At 37.2% G+C, this 20,963-nt stretch overlaps 1 protein-coding gene and 1 pseudogene across 1 annotated transcript in view; both read left to right on the top strand.

Annotated features, from left to right (window-relative positions):
* The window catches only part of ATP7A (ATPase copper transporting alpha), a 190,064-nt gene that overhangs the window by 144,724 nt on the left and 24,377 nt on the right, over positions 1-20,963 (top strand). The window contains exons 9-16 of the mRNA XM_059385224.1: positions 328-561; positions 1,925-2,016; positions 3,497-3,624; positions 4,840-4,994; positions 5,204-5,338; positions 13,387-13,581; positions 15,319-15,501; positions 17,599-17,815. Coding sequence (XP_059241207.1) covers positions 328-561; positions 1,925-2,016; positions 3,497-3,624; positions 4,840-4,994; positions 5,204-5,338; positions 13,387-13,581; positions 15,319-15,501; positions 17,599-17,815 — 1,339 coding nt within the window. The remainder of the gene's footprint in view (positions 1-327; positions 562-1,924; positions 2,017-3,496; positions 3,625-4,839; positions 4,995-5,203; positions 5,339-13,386; positions 13,582-15,318; positions 15,502-17,598; positions 17,816-20,963) is intronic.
* Positions 5,545-7,411, top strand: LOC132007641 (solute carrier family 2, facilitated glucose transporter member 3-like; annotated as a pseudogene).

Genomic DNA, 20,963 nt, shown 5'->3' with positions numbered 1-20,963 from the left:
AAAAAAAAATGTAATTGTTTTCTTAGTTCTTGTTTTTGCTAACATCTAAAAGAAAAATTGGAGAATCATCTGACTTTCTTTATACTACAGAATATCCTTGGATCTTAGAGGACAGCTGCCAAGGACTTCTGCTGCAGTTTGCCTCAACACACACAGACCTGCTAAAATACAGACATTGTTATTTCAGCTTAAAATACTTCCTTAGTGTTTCTGGTTTAGATAAAAGCCAAAGAAAATTAATAATGAGACTGTATCTTTGTTCCTGAGCTATATATGTGAATTTCTGCATTTTATAAAAAAGCAATAATTATTGTTCCTCTATTACAGTTTTTTGGAGGCTGGTACTTCTACATTCAGGCCTACAAAGCACTGAGGCATAAAACTGCAAATATGGATGTACTGATTGTGCTGGCGACCACAATCGCATTTGCCTACTCTCTGGTTATTCTTCTGGTTGCAATGTATGAAAGAGCCAAAGTAAACCCTATAACTTTCTTTGATACGCCTCCTATGCTATTTGTATTTATTGCCCTGGGCCGGTGGCTGGAACATATAGCAAAGGTACAGTAAGAAAGGGTGACATTTGTTAAAATCTTGGATGGATAAGGGATCATATTTTTTAGACCAGTAGTTGTTGGAAATATACATGGATTTATATAGTTAACGAAAGAAGTGCTTCTATTTCGTTATAAATTTTAAGTTAAATATTCCTGTAGAAGTTTTATAAAATTTATGGAATTAAAACTGTAGATAGTATACTATATGCATTCTTATTTCAAGAGAGAAACATTTGCTAAGTACTTACTTACATCATATTTTTAATGGAAAAATTGAGGTGACCACAGGATTTAAAATAATGGTGGAAAAAATATTCACTTATAGTCCCACACTATAATGGAAATTACTTTCCAATCCTGTTCTACATACCTTTATATTTTTAAAGCGTGGCAAACATTGTATACATACTAGTTTATCCTTAACACTAGAAAGTTTTCCCCCCATTTTTCCAGTCCAGATATAATTATTTGGTATTTTCTAAATAACATTTTGTCAAATCATTGTGCTATAACCCACTAAACCATTTCAGTTTTGTTCTCAATTAGACTGCTTTCAGTTTTAAATTTTAGATAATCCTGCATTAAACATACTCGTGTTTAATAGTAATTTCTGTTGAATTAATATCTTAGGATAAATTACAAAGTATGTGAGTAAAGGGCATAAATCTTTTCATGGCTCATGCAACAAATAACATTCTTTTGGCAGTAAGAATATGTTAGTGAAGTAGTTTTACTACATCTTCACCAGCATTAACTCCTGTATAAATTCTTGCTAAGTTGGTAGGCATTAAATGGTATCATAGAGGTGCTTTTGTTTTTATTTCTTCCATTAATAGCAGGAATAAACATTTTTCTCCACATCAGGTATTTTACTTATTTTTTTAAAAGATTTTTTATTTATTAGACAGATAGAGATCACAAGTAGGCAGAGAGGCAGGCAGAGAGAGAGAAAGGAGGAAGCAGGTACCCCACTGAGCAGAGAGCCCAGTATGGGGCTCGATCCCAGGACCCTGGGACCATGACCTGAGCCAAAGGCAGAGGCTTTAACCCACTGAGCCACCCAGGCACCCAGGTATTTTACTTCTTAAATGAATTGCCTAATAATGTCCATAAGCAAAGGACTTATGCGCCTGGGTTCCTGATGTTTTTCCTTTTAATTTACATCACTTATTTATAAACTATACCTAATAATACATTTTATATTTTGTAGACTTCACATTTTTGAAGTGTAACATTTTCTAATTTGAACTAATTAGTATTCCTAAAGCTATCTTTTTGGAAAATGTTAAGTTTTATATCTTTATTTTAGGTAGAACCTGAGCTTTTTACTTCCTTAGCATTGTTAACATGTTTGTTTTAATTTGTAGGGCAAAACATCAGAGGCTCTTGCCAAGCTAATTTCACTACAAGCTACGGAAGCAACTATTGTAACTCTTGACTCTGATAATATTCTCTTAAGGTATTTATTTTCATTCTTTCCCCTTATCTTTTTAACTTCTTACAAAAAATATCAAATATACCCAGAAGTAGAGAGAAGAGTATAATGAACTCACGTCATCTGTCTCCCAGATTTAACAATTATTCACATTTTGCCCAACTTATCTATGCATTCTGTCTTTATATTGTTACAGTAGTATTTAAATTCTAGTCATATTGGTTTATTGCTAAATGTTCCTGTAGTATCTCTAAAAATAGGACATATTCCTATGTAACTATAATACCATTTTGCACTTAACAAAATTAACAGTACCTTAATATCATCTAATATGTATGTAGTCTGTATTCTCATTTTTCCTGTTGTCCCTAGAAAGTTATTTATTTATTGTAGAGAGAGGGTGGAGAGAGAGAGAGTGTGTGTGTGTGAGAGAGAGAGCGAGAGAGAGTGCTTCTGCATGAGTTGGGGGAGGAGCAAATGGGGAAGAGCAGCTGGGGGGCGGGGCGGAGGAGGGGGAGAAGAATCTCAAGCTGATCTTATGGTGAGCACAGAGCCTAGAGCCTGTTCCAGGGCTTTGATCTCACCCTGAGATCATGACCTGAGAAAAAACCAAGAGTTAGTTGCTTAACCATCTGAGCCATCCAGGCACCCCGTCTCCAAAAGTTTTGTTTCTTTGTTTGGAATGGAAATCAAACAAGGTCTATGTGTCAAAGCATTTGACTGACATGTTTCTTTTAATCTAGAGCAGCTCTTCCCTTCTGTTTGCCCTCCCTCCCCACCATGCCTCACCACTTACTGGTGACTTGTTAGAGAACCATCCATCAATGGTCCGGTAGAATATCACACAGTCTGAATTTAACTCTTTGCTTCTTTGTGGCATCATCTAACTTGTTCTATAGCTCCTGTTACCTGTAAACTGGAAGTTAGAGCTAAAGACTTGATAAGATTTCATTCTTTTTTAAAAATTTTCATTCTTTTGTATTTTTTATTTATATAGTCATAAAATTATGTAGGCAAATTTACACAACAAATAAATTGTTAAGATTTTATTTATTTATTTGTCAGGGAGAGAGAATGAGCAGAAGCAGGGGGAGTGGCAGGCAGAGGGAGAAGGCGGCTCCCCACCGAGCAGAGAGCCCCAATGTGGGACTCAATTCCAGGACCCCGGGATCATGACCTGAGCCAAAGGCAGACACTTAACTGACTGAGCCACCCAGGCTTCCTATAAATTTTTTAGTTAAATAAAACCCCTTATATTATTTTCTAAAGCTTTCATTTATTCATTCAGTCACTATTCAATAAATATATCCTTTGTGCCAGGTACTGAGCTATTCCCCAGCAGTAAACCAGACTGATACTGTAGCTCCCAGCTTAAATGTTAGTTCTAGTTGCCATTGGTAACAATTATGGAGCGACAGGCTTGACATGAACCAATAAACTTGCATGGAAAGATCAGGGTGAGAAGCATATTTTCAGAGTGCTTTTTATTTTAACTCCGATCCAGTGAAGAACAAGTGGATGTGGAACTCGTACAACGCGGAGACATCATTAAAGTTGTTCCAGGAGGCAAATTTCCAGTGGATGGTCGTGTTATTGAAGGCCATTCTATGGTAGATGAGTCCCTTATCACAGGTATGTTCTTTCAGAGAATCATGACATGAAAGTAAAGTGCACCCAAAGTCTTAATTAAAAAGAAGAATAAAAAGTGGAGAGCTTTTTTAGAAATTATGGAATGAGTAAATGATGAGTGAAGAGAATAGGAATTCTTTTAAAAATGGTATTAAATCATGAGAGACTATGGACTCTGAAAAACAATCTGAGGGGTTTGAAGTGGTGGGGGGGGTGGGAGGTTGGGGTACCAGGTGGTGGGTATTATAGAGGGCACGGATTGCATGGAGCACTGGGTGTGGTGAAAAAATAATGAATACTGTTATGCTGAAAATAAATAAATTAATTAAAAGAAACTGGAAAAAATGGTATTAAATCAATTTCTGTAGATTTACTTTGTGTTTTTCATTATGCTACTGAAAGCTTTTTTTTTTTTTTCACTGAGTATTGTTAATGACTAGAATGTGTAACCAAAACCCAAGAGACTTTGGCAGGTTTTCCTGAGCAAATACCTGTTTATTTTCCTGACCTAAAGACTGGGCTGGTTTATGCTGGAATATGACTCCAAATTTTCCACATCAGGGCCTGCTCTAAGAAATTAGGCCTTGGAATAGTTTTAGAGATCTTAGATAACTAAGGGCAGTCTGGAGCAGAACTGAAAGAATACCTTTCATGCCTGAACCGTCAAAATAGTCCCAGAAGAGGCGCAGCTTATGGACTATAAGGAAATAATTTTGGACTCTTGTGTTTCTCAACAGGGTGCTATTGCCAGTTCAGATGGGACAATAATTCTGAGGGAACTGCTTGAGCATTATAATACATTTAGTATCCCCCGACCCCAGCCCACTAAATTAAGAGTAGCAGAACCCCATGCTCCAGCAATAGTTATTATAAACAAGAACTCCCTAGGGAGTTCTAGAGAACTCCCTAGAACATTTCTAAATGCTCCTTGGGAACATATTGAGGACCAGTGATCCAAGACTACGGTTCAACTTTAAAAGTGTCTATATATAAGAGCTGACTTGACAGATTTTTCTAGTTTAAGGTATGTGTTCTTGGGATTGGCCCAGAACTGACATAAGAGAAAAGAGAGGGCAAGTTTAACCTAGGGATTTATCTAGATTCTGTTTCATGAAGTAAAAATCTCCTTTCTACATATTTTGACAATTAATACATAATAGCATGTTTTAAGATAGTATGTATTTATGCTCCCTAAATCTGACTTCACTCCTTCTACAGGGGAGGCAATGCCTGTGGCTAAGAAATCTGGCAGCACAGTAATCGCTGGTTCCATTAACCAGAATGGGTCGCTGCTTATCCGTGCAACCCATGTTGGAGCTGATACAACACTTTCTCAAATTGTCAAACTTGTGGAAGAGGCGCAAACATCAAAGGTAACTTGATTTCCTGGGAAAAACAAAGTATTTTTTTAAAAAAGACTGCTAAGAATAAATCCTGATCTAGTGTTTATATTTTCTTTTAACTCCAGTTACATTAATGTGGAAATTATTAAAATATTTGTGTGTAATACCAAATATACCCTGTATTCATTATCAAAAAAAGGAGACTGATACATGTATTATTGTTATTATTGTTGTTCTAGGCTCCTATCCAACAGTTTGCAGACAAACTCAGTGGCTACTTTGTTCCTTTTATTGTTATTGTTTCCATTGCTACTCTCTTGGTTTGGATTGTAATTGGATTTCTGAATTTCGAAATTGTGGAAACCTACTTTCCTGTAAGTGACTTGTAACAACTCTTTACATAAAACAGTTTGTGAATATTTCCCATAAACTATTATTTGGAAAATAGCTTTAGTAATTACTAGTATCTTTATGGGCCTGGAATGGGAAGGTGATAATAATATATGCATTTCATAAATTTAAAATTTTCCCTCTGGAAGATTTTTTCATTATTTTCATTATTTTTAAAATTATTTTCATTATGATTGTCCCAAAGTGAGTACTGAACTTTTATATCTTATACCTAGTCTCATTCCCAATATGACTGCTTTCTTAAAGGACTACAGATAATATTGAGGAAAACCTTGGGATCTCAGCTCTGCCATATACCATCAGGGTGATCTTAGGTCAACTTAATGTCTCTCTGAGCTTCAGTTTTCTTATTGATAAAGTGAGATTCTAATAATGCCCATCCTGCATAACTTGCAGTTGTTGTGAAAGTTAAATAAGATAATATATTGGAAATACTTTGTAATTTATTAAGTGCTTTATAAATATACAAAAATATTAGTGCCACTTCCTCTGTAGTTCTATGATAGTCTCTAAAGTATGGTGTCATAAAGTGGTAAAGTAGACCTGGATTGTGCCTCTTATTAGAGATATAAACTTTTTTTAAAAAAAAATTCTTGTTTTTTAAAATTATTTTTATTAACATATAATGTATTATTTGCCCCAGGGTCTGTGAATCATCAGGCTTACACATTTCACAGCACTCACCATAGCACATATCCTCCCCACTGTTTATAATCCAACCACCCTATCCCTACCCTACCTCCCCTGCAGATACTACACAGGTTTTGTGCCCATGTGCATTGGAGAAATATCTCCTACATGCCCTATAGTGTCAGGTGAGGGGGCTTTGGCATTCCCAACCAGCTAGGCATTGTTGTCAGGATTCTGATGGCTCGCATTTTTGTTCTGAAAGTCATGTTGGAGACTGAAGAGCTTTGGCCCCTGCTCTTGGGCTTCACCATCATTCTAGCTGTCCTACAAAGTATGGCCCTTCTATTTTGCCCTGAAAGTCCTAGATTTTTGGTCATTAACAGAAAGGAAGAAGAGAGTGCCAAGAAGATCTTCTAGTGATTGCAGGGCACCCAGAATCTGACCCAGACAGAACATCAGGGAGATGAAAGATGAGAGTGCTAGGATGGCCCAAGAAAAGCAAGTCATTGTGCTAGAGCTCTTCAGCATGCCCAGCTACTGACAGCGTATCGTCATTTCCATCATGCTCCAGCTCTTCCAGCAGCTCTCTGGAATCAGTGCTGTGTTCTCTTACTGAATAGGAATCTTCAAAGATGCAGCTGTTGGGGAGCTGTTGGTGTGAGTGTGACTAATACTGTCTTCATGGTAGTTTCTCTGCTTTTGATGGAGAGGGCAGGGAGGAAGACTCTACATCTGATTGGTCTTGGAAGGATGGCTTTTTTTTCCATCCTTATGACCATTTCATTGCTATTAAAGGATGAGTATAACTGAATGGGCTTTGTCTGTATTGCAGCTGTCTTGGTCTTCATGCCCTTTTTTTTTTTTTAAAGATTTTATTTATTTAAATAAATAAAATAAATCTCTGACAGACAGAGATCACAAGTAGGCAGAGAGGCAGGCAGAGAGAGAGAGGAGGAAGCAGGCTCCCTGCAGAGCAGAGAGCCCGATGCGGGGCTCAATCCCAGGACCCTGGGATCATGACCCGAGCTGAAGGCAGAGGCTTTAACCCACTGAGCCACCCAGGCGCCCCTTCGTGCCCTTTTTTGAAACTGTTTTTTTGTGGCCAAACTCTTCGGCTGGGGACCCCACCCAGCTGCAATGGCAGAGGGCTATGTTCCAGCTGGACTTCCAGCTTGTTGGCTGGGCAGCTCTTACCCCTCAGCTGCATTCTATTTAGGAGTCTGCCTGTGTTTGTATTGTCTTCACTGGCTTCCTTATTATCTTCTTGGTCTTTAGTCCCTGAAACCCACAGCAGAACTTCTGCGGAAATTACACGAGTCTTTGAAGGGCAGGTGGAAGAGGCCAGTAGAACTGTCAAAGGGCCCACTCTGGAGATAAACAGTATCCTTCCTACCACCAAGGTCTAAGCTGTGCATCCTTACCAACATGAAAAAGCAAACTCTCCCTGAATGACAGAGAGAGAGAGAGAGAGAGAGAGAGAGAGAGAGAGAGACTTCGTCAGGTGGTAACCCAGGACTGTTTCTGAATGCTGCTACTTGATTCCTTTCTCTTCCCACATACTTCATGAGCACTCAGAGGAACCCAATGCTGGAGTTAGTTGTATCTTCAATGGCTTCTTAAACATTTTATTACTTGGACATTCTCTTCTGTTTAGGAGAGACTAAGGAAAACTTCCTTTGTTTCAAAAGGAATTGGCTACTTGGCATATGACAACTTTGCCAGCTTTTTTTCCATTGGGTTGTGAGTTGAGTATTGCCTCACAAGGACATACAGGAGTGTAAGAGTAAGATACAGTTTCCTCTACCCCAGACTTAACAGGAAGTAGATCTACATGAGTGTGGAGGGCAAAGAGGGGTTAAATAAGAGCACCTTCCTCACTTCTGTACAGCTCTGCAGAGAAAATTAACTCGAGTTTTATTTATCTTCTGGTTTTATTAACACAAATATTTAGTTCTTTAAGTGTATAGCAGTTTCACCAAATAATGAGAACATAAGGAAATTGAGGTTAGAGGGAGGTGCTTAAAGAGAGATTATAGGGTGGAAGATTTGATACTGGAAAAGTCAAGGTACAATAAGAGTCATATACATTTTGTAGAGACAAGAGTCTCTACATTTAGAGAGAAATGTAGTATGTCATTGAAGTGTGCATGAGGTGATGTGTGAGATTTGCATGTTGCCTCTTAACAATTTCTGTCCTTCATGTGGAAACTCTCAAGTTTAACTTCTTAGAAAAGTCATGTGCCTATACTAAGAAGCTACTGGTTTCATTTGGAACTTTTTTCTTTGTTGAAGATTATATGTAGTATTACTTGAAGTCTAGGATGATTACGAAAATAGGCATTGTAGTTAATGGTGGTTGATGAATTCTAATTTTGGATGGAGTCCAGAGAAGGGAAGTTTAATTCTAGAAATCCTTTCTCCCCTCACTGGACCAAAAAAGTTCTTCCCCATGTAGTGGACTCTTTTTTTTTTTTTAAAGATTTTATTTATTTGACAGACAGGGATTACAAGTAGGCAGAGAAGCAGGCAGAGAGAGAGAGGTAAGCAGGCTCCCCGCCGAGCAGGGAGCCCGATGCGGGGCTCCATCCCAGGACCCTGACATCATGACCTGGGGCACAGGCAGAGGCTTAACCCACTGAACTACCCAGGCGCCCCGACTCTTTTTTTTTTAAACTACTCCTAACTACCCATCTGGTGGGGGAGCCCTCCAAATGGGCAACCCAGTTTTGTTTTTTGGATTTTAGTTGCTGATTTTTATTTTTTTGAAAGTTTTAATTTTAATTCCAGCTAGTTAATATACAGTGTTATATTAGTTTCAGGTATACAATATAATGGTTCAGTAATTCCATACATCACCCAGTGCTCATCACAAGTCCACTCCTTAATCTCCACCACCTGTTTAACTCATCCCTCCATCTACCTACCCTCTGGTAACTATTTTCTATACTTAAGAACCTGTTTATTGGCTTGCCTCTCTCTCTCTCTCTAGCTTTCCCCCCACTTTGTTCATTTGTTTTGTAACTTAAATTCTACATATGAGTAAAATAATATGGTATTTTTCTTTCTCTGACTTATTTTGCTTAGCATTATACTGTCTAGCTCCATCCATGTGGTTGTAAATGGCAAGAATTTATTCTTTTTGGTGACTGAATAATATTCCATTATAAATATATGCCACATATTCTTAATCATTCATCAATTGATGGACAGTTGAGCTGTTCCCATACCTTGGCTGTTATAAATAATGTTGCCATAAACACAGGGGTGCATGTATCCATTTGAATTAGTGGTTTTGTATTCTTTGGGTAAATACCCAGTAGTGTGACTGCTGGATTATAGGGTAGTTCTGTTTTTACTTTTTTGAGGAACCTCCATACTGCTTTCCAGAGTGGCTGTACCAGTTCCTACCAACAATGTAAGAGGGATTGTTTTTCTCCACATACTCACCAACACCTGGTATTTCTTATGTTGTTGATTTTAGCCATTTGGTCAGGTATGAGGTGATATCTCATTGTGGTTTTGGTTTGCATTTCCTTGATGATGAGTGCTGTTGAGCATCTTATCATGTGTTGGCCATCTGGATGTCTTCTTTGGGGAAATGTCTATTCATGTTTTATGCCCATTTCTTGACTGGATTTTTTGGGGTTTTGTTGGGGGGAGGTTGTTGAGTTTGGTAAGCTCTTTATAGATTTTGGAAACAAACCCTTTACCAGATATGTAGTTTGTAGATATCTTCTACCATTCCATAGGTTGCCTTTTAGTTTTGTTGATTGTTTCCTTCACTGTGCAGAAGCTTTTTATCTTGGTGAAGTCCCAATAGTTCATTTTTGCCCTTATCTCTGGAGACATGTCTAGTAAGAAGTTACTGTAGTTGAGGTCAAAGAGGTTGCTGCTTGTGTTGTCCTCTAGGATTTTGATGGTTTTCTGTCTCACATTTAGATCTTTCGTCCATTTTGGATTTATTTTTGTATGGTGTAAGAAAGTGGTCCAGTTTCCTCATTTAGCATATTGCTGTCCAGTTTTCCCAACACCATTTGTTGAAGAGACTGTCTTTTTTCCCACTGGATATTCTTTCCTGCTTTGTTCAAGATTGATTGACCATATAATTGTGGGTTTATTTCTGGGTTTTCTGTTCTGTTCTATTGGTCTATGTATCTATTTTTGAGCCACTACTATACTGTTTTCATCCCTTCAGCTTTGTAATGTAACTTAAAGCCTGTAATTGTGATGCCTGCAACTTTGCTTTGCTTTTTCAATGTCACTTTGACTATTCGGGGTCTTTGGTGGTTCCATATAAATTTTAGGATTGTTTGTTCTAGTTCTGTGAAAAATGTTGTTGGTATTTTGATAGGTAGTACATTAAATTTGTAGATTGCTTTGAGTAGTATAGACTTTTTAAAAAAAAATTATTTATTTTAGAGGGAGAGAGCGAGCACAAGCAAGGGGAGGGGCAGAGGAAGAGGGAGAGAATCCTCAAGCCGACTCCTTGCTGAGTACAGAGCCCAACATGGGGCTTGATCCCAGGACCCTGAGATCACAACCTGAGCTGACATCAAGAGTCAGCCACCCAGCCAAGCCATACAGGTGTCCTGGGTAGTATAGACATTTTAATAATATTTGTTCTTCTAATCATGAATATGGACCATTTTTCCCTTTCTTTGTGTTATCTTCAATTTCTTTCATTGGTGTTTTAAGTTTTCAGAGTACAGATCTTTTATCTCTTTGGTTAGGTTTATTCCTAGGTATTTTATTGTTTTAGTGAAATTATAAGTGGGATTATTTTCTTAATTTCTCTTTCTGCTGCTTCATTATTGGTATATAGAAATGCAACAGATTTCTGTAGACTGATTATACTTTACTGAATTTGTTTATCATTCTAGCAGATTTTGGTGAGGTCTCTCAAAAGGTTTTCTATATATAGTATCCTGTCAAGTGCAGATAGTGAAAGCTTTACTTCTTCCTTATTAATTTGGATGCCTTTTATTTCTTTTTGTTTTCTGATTGCTGTGGCTAGGCCTTCTAGTAGTATGTTGAATAAAAATGGTTCCGGTAGACATTCTTGTCCTGTTCCTGACCTTATGGAAGAGCGCTCCATTTTTCTCTATTAAGAATGATGTTAGCTGGGGTTTTTCATAAATGGCTTTCATTATGTTGAGGTGTATTCTCTCTAAACCTACTTTGTTGAGTGGTTTTTTTTATCATGAATGGACGTTGCATTTTGTCAAATGTTTTTTCTGCATCTATTGAAATGATGGTATGATTCTTATCCTCTCTCTTATTGACGTGGATTTTTATTTTGTTGTAAGCCATAGCTTTTAAAGATTTCAGAGAATGTTCATAGCTAACTTTGAATTGGTAACCTCAGCTCTGGGAGAGGACTTTTCCTGAATGATTATTATCTTGTTGATGTATGTTGTTGCTTTGGCATTATCATATTATTGTTCATCTGTTACTATGTCAGGTTACCCTTGTTACCATGTTTCCACTGTATTAGGTCAAGTGCCCTTAGGAGTCATACATTTGAGATAATGTGAGTAAATGTGCAGTGTAGCCCCCTGCAGAGAGTATGAATGTATATGTACTGTCACTTTGCTCTAGTTGGAAGTAGTTTATTTGTAGCTTGTTTCCTCTATGTTCCTACAGCCTCCTTTTGGATAGAATCTGTTAAACATCTCAGTGTGTATAAATACCACTGCCTTTGCTTTGCAGAATTTGTGTCTATGACTTTTTCCCAAACATTAGTGTTCCGTCTCTTGCTTCTTTTCCTTGTTGGAGATTTGGGGGAGAACTCCTTAAACCCTGAGATTGAGGGTGGAGGACTCTTTCTCATTCTATACCCAGACAATGGAAATAGTTAAGAAGAATGTGAAATCAGGACATGTGGCTTCTTGGGGGCATAGATGGGGAATTGTGGGGGAAAGGGAGACTTTCTTTTAAGGGGATAGAAACAGAGCACTGGATGTGGTGCATAAACAATGAATTTTGGAACACTGAAAAGAAATAAAATAAAATGGAAAAAAAAAGAAACAACAACAAAACAAATTGAAGACTCTTAACTCTGGAACATTTGTGAGAGTTAGATGAGATGGAGGGATTGACACTTGCCACAGGTCACAGACACCTCCATAAATCATCTAGTTTCCTAGTATTTTTTATGAATGGAAATTGGGCCCCATGACATTTACCGCCTTTTTCCCCTTTTCACATGTTGCTCGATCTCCCTTTCTGTCCTTTGTGCTCACACACTTAATGCCCTTTAGCCAAACCCTTGCCTATAACAGTATTTTAGTTACCAGCTATCACTGTTCTCTCTGGTTGTTGAGCCTTGAAATAAATACTGACAGAGCTATGAAATTGGGGAAATTGGGGAGGGACTTTGTTGGAACAGGTGACTTCTAATTGTATCTGTGCTTCTGGTCCCTAAAAACAGCAGGTTGCAAATAATGCAGTGTGGACATCTTGCCATTTCTCAGTGACCAGATTGTGAATACTTCCAAGTGTATTTTTCTGTTATAATGTAACTGTGGGTCTTTGTTTTTGAGATAAAAAGTTCTGAGTGTAAAAAAAAAAAAAAAAACAGAACAGGTAGAATAATAAAAACTATGTATCTATTTCATTATATATGGTCATTAGTATAATATAAAATTTTAGAAAAATGATTCACCTTGGTTAATTACACATTGAACCAGAAGATTGCTGAGAAGTATTTTGGAATGTGTATCCCTTAGGGATTTTTCTCATGAGTTCAGGGGGTGCTTAGGAGATTTCCCCTAATACTGTCAATTGTATTTACTCACACAAGCAAATATTCAGTGTCACTAAGAGCTGTGCACTACCTTATAGACTCAGTTCAACTGTTATGTTCAGAAGAATTTTCCTGAAATAAGATTAAGCTTCCTTTATATGCTGTGTGATTTTTCCCTTGTCTTTAAAATATAGCGTGAAAAGCAGATTTATGGTCTTGGTATACAGAGATTCAAAATTCATTTTCTTCAGGATCAGATTTGCTGACAATTAGGTCCCATGTGTGCAGCTATTTTTTGAAAGTCCTTAGGAAAAACACTTATTCTCCAATGTAGAGGTAAAAAGCTGACTTTCATGTTCTTTAGATCAATTAACATAGTTTGTAACTCTGGAATCTGCAAAATTGAATTCCTGATTTTAGGACTATGGTTTATTTAGCAGTAATGTTACAATTTCTTATATTGATACAAGAAGAAAAAAAGTTTTCTTCCTAGTAACCAAAATGTGTATGTTGGCAGCTAAATAGGATTCAGTGTGACTTGAAAAAGTTGGTTTTATTTAAATAGAGTTAAGCTTTGTTCCTTTTGTTTTATACAGCCGTAGATCAATAACCAAAATTCATGCCTTTCTTCTAAAGGGATATAACAGAAGTATCTCCCGAACAGAAACGATAATACGCTTTGCTTTCCAAGCCTCTATCACAGTTCTGTGCATTGCATGCCCCTGTTCACTGGGACTAGCCACTCCAACTGCCGTGATGGTGGGTACAGGAGTAGGAGCTCAAAATGGCATACTAATCAAAGGTGGCGAGCCACTGGAGATGGCTCATAAGGTAAGATAGTCCCTGGAACAAAGAATTGTCCCATCTAACCTGGCAATAGCACCTGTATTGAGAGACAGAATCCAAAATATTTCTACATGGTCCATAAACTGAGCTTCTTCTGGGACTATCCTGAGGGTTGAGGTAGGAAAGGTGTTCTTTTGGTTCTGTTCTGGATTGGTCTTAAGTTACCTAAGATCTCTAAAATACTCCGGACCTACTTTTTTTTTTTTTTTTTAAAGATTTTATTTATTTATTTGACAGACAGAGATCACAAGTAGGCAGAGAGGCAGGCAGAGAGAGAGAGGAGGAAGCAGGCTCCCTGCTGAGCAGAGAGCCCGATGCGGGACTCGATCCCAGGACCTTGAGATCATGACCTGAGCCGAAGGCAGCGGCTTAACCCACTGAGCCACCCAGGCGCCCCCGGGACCTACTTTCTTAGAGCAGACCCTGATGTGGAAAACTTGGAGTCTTATTCCAGCTTAGATTAGAAATGTTGTCGGGTCAGGAAGACAGAAGGGGTATTTGCCCAGGAAAAATGTGACTCCATGTTTGTGTTCTTCATTGTGAGACAGTGCTTATAGTAACATTGCAGTTCCTTTGCCTTTGCCACTAGCTGACAGTTTGCAGCTATGACTCCAAAAATATAATCATCCCTCATCTCTCTCATATTAGGATTTCCAAAACAATTTCAATCAAGGCTATTTGACGTCACCTAAAACCATGTTCCTTCTGATATATTCTTATTATTGAGGATATAAACTATATACAGATGTATGTAGTAAACACAGAACATAGCTTAAAATGGATTTGGAACCTCATTTAACCAGTGAATACAAGCTGTTAGTGTTTATAGTAATTTTTTATTTACTTTGATAAATTTAAAACTTAAGAATTGAAAGAACAGCATAAAGAACTCATGTATATCCTTTACTGCAGATGTTGGGCTCCTTTCCTAACAACAAGGACATTCTTTTTCATAATCATAGTACAGAGATCAAAATCAAGTAACTGACATTGCTGTAATACTCTTACCTAACATTTAGTCTATATTCTAGTTTCCTCAGTTGTTTCCATAATACTCTTTATAGCTATTTTTTCTCTTGTTCAAAATTATGCTTTGTATTTAGTTGCTATATCTCTTTTCATCTTGGTTCCTCAAGCTATTCATTTTTCAAGGTTTGTATTCCAAGTTTACTGTGGGGTGACTGTATTCTCTAATTCCAGGTTCTTCCTGTTTCCTGTCTGGGCTCAATTTCCCTTATGAGTTCACAGAGCTGTCTCTTCTCAGACCATGCTTCTCATTTAGACCCAATAAAGTCCAAGCAAACCAGCAGGTCTTTTCTGGTGCTCACTTCAACTTAATTACTTACCCTTCTCTTATAATAATATGCCTACTACCTAGATTTCCACTACAGTTCTGGAATTCATTAGTATTGAAAGCCTTTCTCTTTCCCTGAGGCACTGAGTCATCTCTTAAGTACTTACTAACAGTCAACTATTAACAATTAGTTCTAATTGTTTAACATATATTTACAGTATGGTTGAACATTTGCAAGGGAGGGCTATTAGATGTCACTAGAGTATTTTTTCCCTTATTCTCCTTTACTTTTGTTCACTCAAAGACAGTTTAATTTATCAAGAAACAAAATATTCATCTGTTGAAGTAAACCTTTTTCTTATTTTTAGAAAGGTAGTATTAAGGATTACGAAGTCATATAGGTGCAGTGTATTTTAATTTTCTTACAGGTGAAGGTAGTGGTGTTTGATAAGACTGGAACGATTACCCATGGAACCCCAGTAGTAAATCAAGTAAAGGTTTTAGTGGAAAGTAACAAAATATCACGCAGTAAGATCCTGGCCATCGTGGGAACTGCTGAAAGTAACAGTGAACATCCTCTTGGAACAGCCATAACCAAATACTGCAAGCAGGTATTGTTTTTCCTTTGTTTATTAATGGAGTTGTCTTCTACAGGAATTACAAATCCAAACTGGTGTTTGACTATGATTTACATATATAATTGGTAGGAGGCTAAAGAGTCTTGTATTTTCTCATTTTATTTTATAATATGTGTTGGTTTCTTCATACAGAAGAGTATAAAGATGAAAACAGAAATTAACTATAATTTTATCACACAGATAACCCCTGTTGACTAAAATATTAAAATGTAGTTCATATTTATCATAGGAAAATTCAGATAGTTCAGAGAGTTACATAATGAAAAAGAAAACCTCATTCCCTGCCCCCTTTCATAATCCCTCTCTCCAGAGTTTAACAAATGTTAATCTGTTAACAGTCTTTTAAAATATAATGGTCTTCCCTTATCTGCAGGGTATATGGTCCAAGACCCGAGTGGACTCTTGAAACTGAAGAGCACCGAATCCTATATATACATGTTTTCTTCTATACGTACATACCTATGATAAAGTTTAATTTATAAATTAGTCACAGTAAGAGATTAACAATAACTTATAATAAAATAGAATAATTATAACAACATACTGTAATAAAAGTTATGTGAATGTGGTCTCTCTCTCTCTCTCTCAAAATTACTTGCTGTTCTGTACTCACCCTTCTTGTGATGATGTGAGATGGTAAAATGCCTGTGTGATGAGATGAAATGAGATGAATGATTTAGGCATTGTGACTTGGCACTAGGCTACAATTGACCTTCTGACGCTAAGTCAGAAAGAATATTGGCTACTTTCAGACCAGAGTTGACCACGAGTAACCAAAACCAAGGAAATGTGAAACCGTGGATGGGGGAGGGAGGACTACTGTAGCAGCTTTAGTGAGATATAATTTGCATACTCCAAAGTTCATTATAGATTGTACAATTCAATAATTTTTAGTATAGTCCCCAAAGTTTGCATTTGTTAACCATTTTAAATGCATATCTGAACATATATGCATTTATTTCTTTTTAGACTTTATGTAGAAAGATCACAGAGTGACCAATCTTTGATACCTTGTTTTTTTTTTTAATTGAGTGATTTTCCCCATATTAGGACATATAGAGCTGCTGCATTATGTTAATGGCTATATTATGTTCTGTATGATTTTTTTTTGTTTCTTACAGTGTACAGTTAATGTTCTTGTCAGCTTTTGCAAGTTTACCTTTATGTTAAATGCCTATCAGTGCAATTGCTAGATCAAAGGATATAAGCAGTTAAATTTTGATGAATTTTACCAATGCCCACATAGCAAATATTACCAATATCCACATAAAGGGTTGTACCAGTTTATACTTTCACCAAACGTTATTTGTGCTTATTTCCCCACATTCTTACTTTATTTTTTCCAGTTTAATAAATAAAAAATATTTACTCATTGATGGTTTGCTTTACATTTCCATAATTATAAATCACGTTGAACATCTTTTCATTGGCTGTTTGAATTGCTTATTGTGTAACTTTTCTGCTTGTATCCTTTGCCTGTTTTTTTTAATGGGATTGTTTACCTTTATTTCATTGATTTGTGTAAGTTCTTTGTAAATTATCTAATTTTACAGTTTTGATGTGGTAATTCCTATCATTGGTGTTCTTTCCTTTTTACCAATTTACTATTACTGACCTGGCTTCTTTACACCCAAACCAAACAACAGAGAGGATGAAGATATAAAGAGTCAGGAAAACAATGATGGCCACCAAAATTCTTTGACTAACTAAGGACACAGAATCATACTAGAGAGGCACTCTGGTAACTAAAGGCCCTTACCCTTTGCACTGTACTGAATAGAAAATCCGACTTGACAATAGAATTAAATATTTATCTTGTAATTCTCTACTGGAAAGGGCAGAGAATATTGGTAAACTTTCTGTGTTTTCTTTCTCTAAACGTGGTATGAATTTTAGAAAGTGGGATTAAAGTAAACCATTCTGATGTTTTGTTCTAAACATTTAGAAATAACTGGGCATGTAACATGTGTCTAAACATTTAGAATTAACCAGCAGTATGCTCTGATCGTGCTATTGATAACCTTGGATTATTAGAACAGCAGAAGAAACCCTTCTGTTTCTGTTTGTTAGGAGCTGGACATTGAGACCTTGGGTACCTGCGTAGATTTCCAGGTTGTGCCAGGCTGTGGTATTAGCTGTAAAGTCATCAATATCGAAGCCTTGCTACATAAGAATAACTGGAAGATAGAGGAAAATAATATTAAAAATGCATCCCTGGTTCAAATTGGTGCAAGTAATGAACAGTCATCAACTTCATCTTCCATGATTATTGATGCCCAGCTCTCAAGTAAGCTAATTTTCTTCATGGTACCAATTACGGGACAAATATTAACAGATGTCTAACTTTATAATCCTGAACTGTTAGATCAGAAGTAAAAATTGACATCATGGTTTCATTCTGTCAAATAATTTTACCATAGGCCTTCTGGTCACTTCACTTGAGTTACTCAAAAACATTTCCCAATTGTGCCCCTGTGATTCTACCATAGGGTGATGAATTCTAGTCTTAGCTGATCTTCCATATTAGTTTATCTATCTTTCTTTTATTTCTTACCACAGCTACTCTAAACCTTTTATATCTTTTACAGGCCACTGTGGCCTTCTCCCTAGTTCCCTAAGCAAATTATCAGGTTTATTTTTCACATAGAAAATTAAGGTTCTCAGACATTTGTTCTTTCTGCTTTTTGCCCAGAATGATTCCTTTTTCAGGGGAAAAGATGTCCCACATCTTGCATAATGAATCCTCTCATCTTTGTTCTAGATCCCACCCTCTCTTGATTCTTCAGGGACCTTACTCTGTTACATCCCCTCACTTCTTTATTTTCCAGCTGTGTATACTGGCTCTATCTCCTAAACATATAAACATTTCTTCCATCAATATCACTGTAATCCCTTCTAGATTGTATCCTGTCTCCTTTTTTCCTTTATATCTAACCTTCTAGAAAGAGTAGTCTCGGTTTGCTGAATTCACTTATTCACTGTGCAGCCTTGCTTCTGCCCCGTCCATACTACTGAAACTATTTTTTCTAAGCACATTGATGACCTTATTCAGTACTCATTCCAGTGGTTTCTTCTCAGTCTGCCTCTGGCATTTGAGATTTGAGAATATTGACCATTTTGTCTTTCCTAAAGCTCTTTCTTCTCTTAACTTCATGACCATTCATTCTCTAGATTATCCTCTCACCTACCTGGCTGTTGCTTCCGGTCCTTCTCTGATTCCTCTTTTCTCCTGCTCTCAGATATTGGGTATCCCCAGGGTTTTGTTTTTTGTCTTTTTCTTCTTTTGTATACTCTGTTCAACCTCATTCATATCTATTGCCTGTTCTGCCTTCCGTAGACTTCTACTACCACTCTAAAATCCACATCTCTAACCAAAGCCTGTTTTCTGAGTTTCCGGTTGGTCTATCCATCTGCCCCAAAACATAATATACCCACCTAAGTGTTCTAGCACCTCCCTACCCATTTGCGCTTGAGAGTAATTTTGCTAACCTACAAATATGATTGTATATAACTGTCTGACTAGTACCTTTTATTATAGAGGTTTATAACTTATTTTTGAATCATGAACCTTTGGAGGAATGTGATAAAAGTTATGCCTACCCCTCAGAAAATTTTTGTTTTGGAGGTTTGCTTGTACCCTAAACCATATCGGTGTGATTCTGTTAGGGATCCTGGCTTTGCTCACTGTCTCTTGTGGGATGAAGACCAGTCTCTCTGGACTTTGTTCCAGGTCCGTTCCCCATGATATGTCTTCTGCCTGCCTATACCACCCATTTTATATTTTTCCACTGACCCCATGTACTCTGTGTTTCATTCATACAGAACTACCTACAGTTCCTTTTTACATGGTGTCGTTTCATGCTTTTTAGATCATTTCATTTACTGTTTTATCTGGGTAATGTTGTTGTTTCAGTGGCATCTACCTCATGGACTTATTTTCATCTTCAAAACTCAGCTCACATCTTTCTTCAACAAAGCCTTTGCTGACTGACATGTATAGGCAGATATATTTTCTCTTTTTTAAAAATCATAACTGTACTTCATCTTTGTTTTTTGTGCTAGGTACAGTACATGATAATATTTTATTTACCTGTCTGATTCTACCAAACTACAATTTATTATTTGCAAACTTCTAGTATCAGGCATACTGACACATAGTAATTTTGTTCATTTGACACCTTTTATTAAGCTCTTTCAAGACACTAAAGAATCAGCAGTAAGCAGAAAAGACAAAGTCACTATGTATTGGAGCTTCTATTTGTGGTGGGAGAACACAAAACAGTGAGCAAATAGATAAGAAAATATAAGATGTCCGATGGAGATAGTGCTGTAGGGTAGAGGGGTATAGGGATTATCCTATTTTATATAGGGTAATCAGGGTAGGCCTCATTGAGAAGTTGGTGCTGGAGCAAAAACCTGAGAAGGGGGAGGGATAAAGCTATGTGAATATCTGTGACAAGAGCATTCCAGGTAGGAGGGATGTTAAGTGCCCAAGCCTAGTTTGAGAAACAGCAAGGAGAACAGTGTGCCTAGACAGAGTAAATGAGTGGCAAAGGGGTAAGAGACGAGGTTAGAGAGTAGTATAGGACTAGATTAAGGTCATTAAAGAATTTTGGCTTTTACCCTTGAGATGGGAAGCCATCGAAGAGTTTTGTGTATAGTAGTGACAGAATCCAACCTATAAGTATTACCCTGGCTGCTCTGATAAAAATGCACTGTTGAAGGAATGGGGAGGACAGGACAGAAGCAGGGAGATGAATTAGTAGGTTGTTGCCATAATCCAGGTGAAAGATAAGAGTGGTTTGGACCAATGTGGTAACAGTGGAGGTCATAAGAAGTGGTCAAAATCTGAATGTGTTTTGAAGGGAGATCTGGCTGACAAATTTTCTCACAGATTGGGTATGGGGTATGAGAGAAACAGGAGTCAAGAATTATGCCAAGGTTTGTGGCCTAAATGTTTATTTTAGAAGGCTGAAGTTACCATTTAAATAGAATGGGGAAGACCATTGGAAGAGCAATATTGAAGAGAACTCCCCAGGAGATCAGTTTTTTACATGTAAATTTTGAGTGCCTACTAGATATTCAAGTAGAGTTGCCATGTAAATGGACATTACAAGTAGGCAGTTAGCTGCACAAGTCTGGAGTTCAAGGAAGCAGAGTAGGTTGGAGACGTAGATTTAGGAGTCAACCACCTATAGATCTGTGCCTTCCAATATGATAGCCATTCAGTACATGTGACTATTGAAACTTAAATTACTTAAATTTAATTTAAAATTCAGGACTGCCTGGCTAGCTCAGTCAGAAAAGCATGCGACTCTTTTTTTTTTTTTTTAAGATTTTATTTATTTATTTGACAGACAGAGATCACAAGTAGGCAGAGAGGCAGGCAGAGAGAGATGAGGAAGCAGGCTCTCTGCTCAGCAGGGAGCCTGCTT

This window comes from Mustela nigripes, chromosome X (assembly GCF_022355385.1).
Source record: "Mustela nigripes isolate SB6536 chromosome X, MUSNIG.SB6536, whole genome shotgun sequence".
NCBI classification, from domain to species: Eukaryota; Metazoa; Chordata; class Mammalia; order Carnivora; family Mustelidae; genus Mustela; species Mustela nigripes.
The sequence above is the reverse complement of the archived record's forward strand: the minus strand, read 5'-3'. Positions and strand labels throughout refer to the sequence as shown.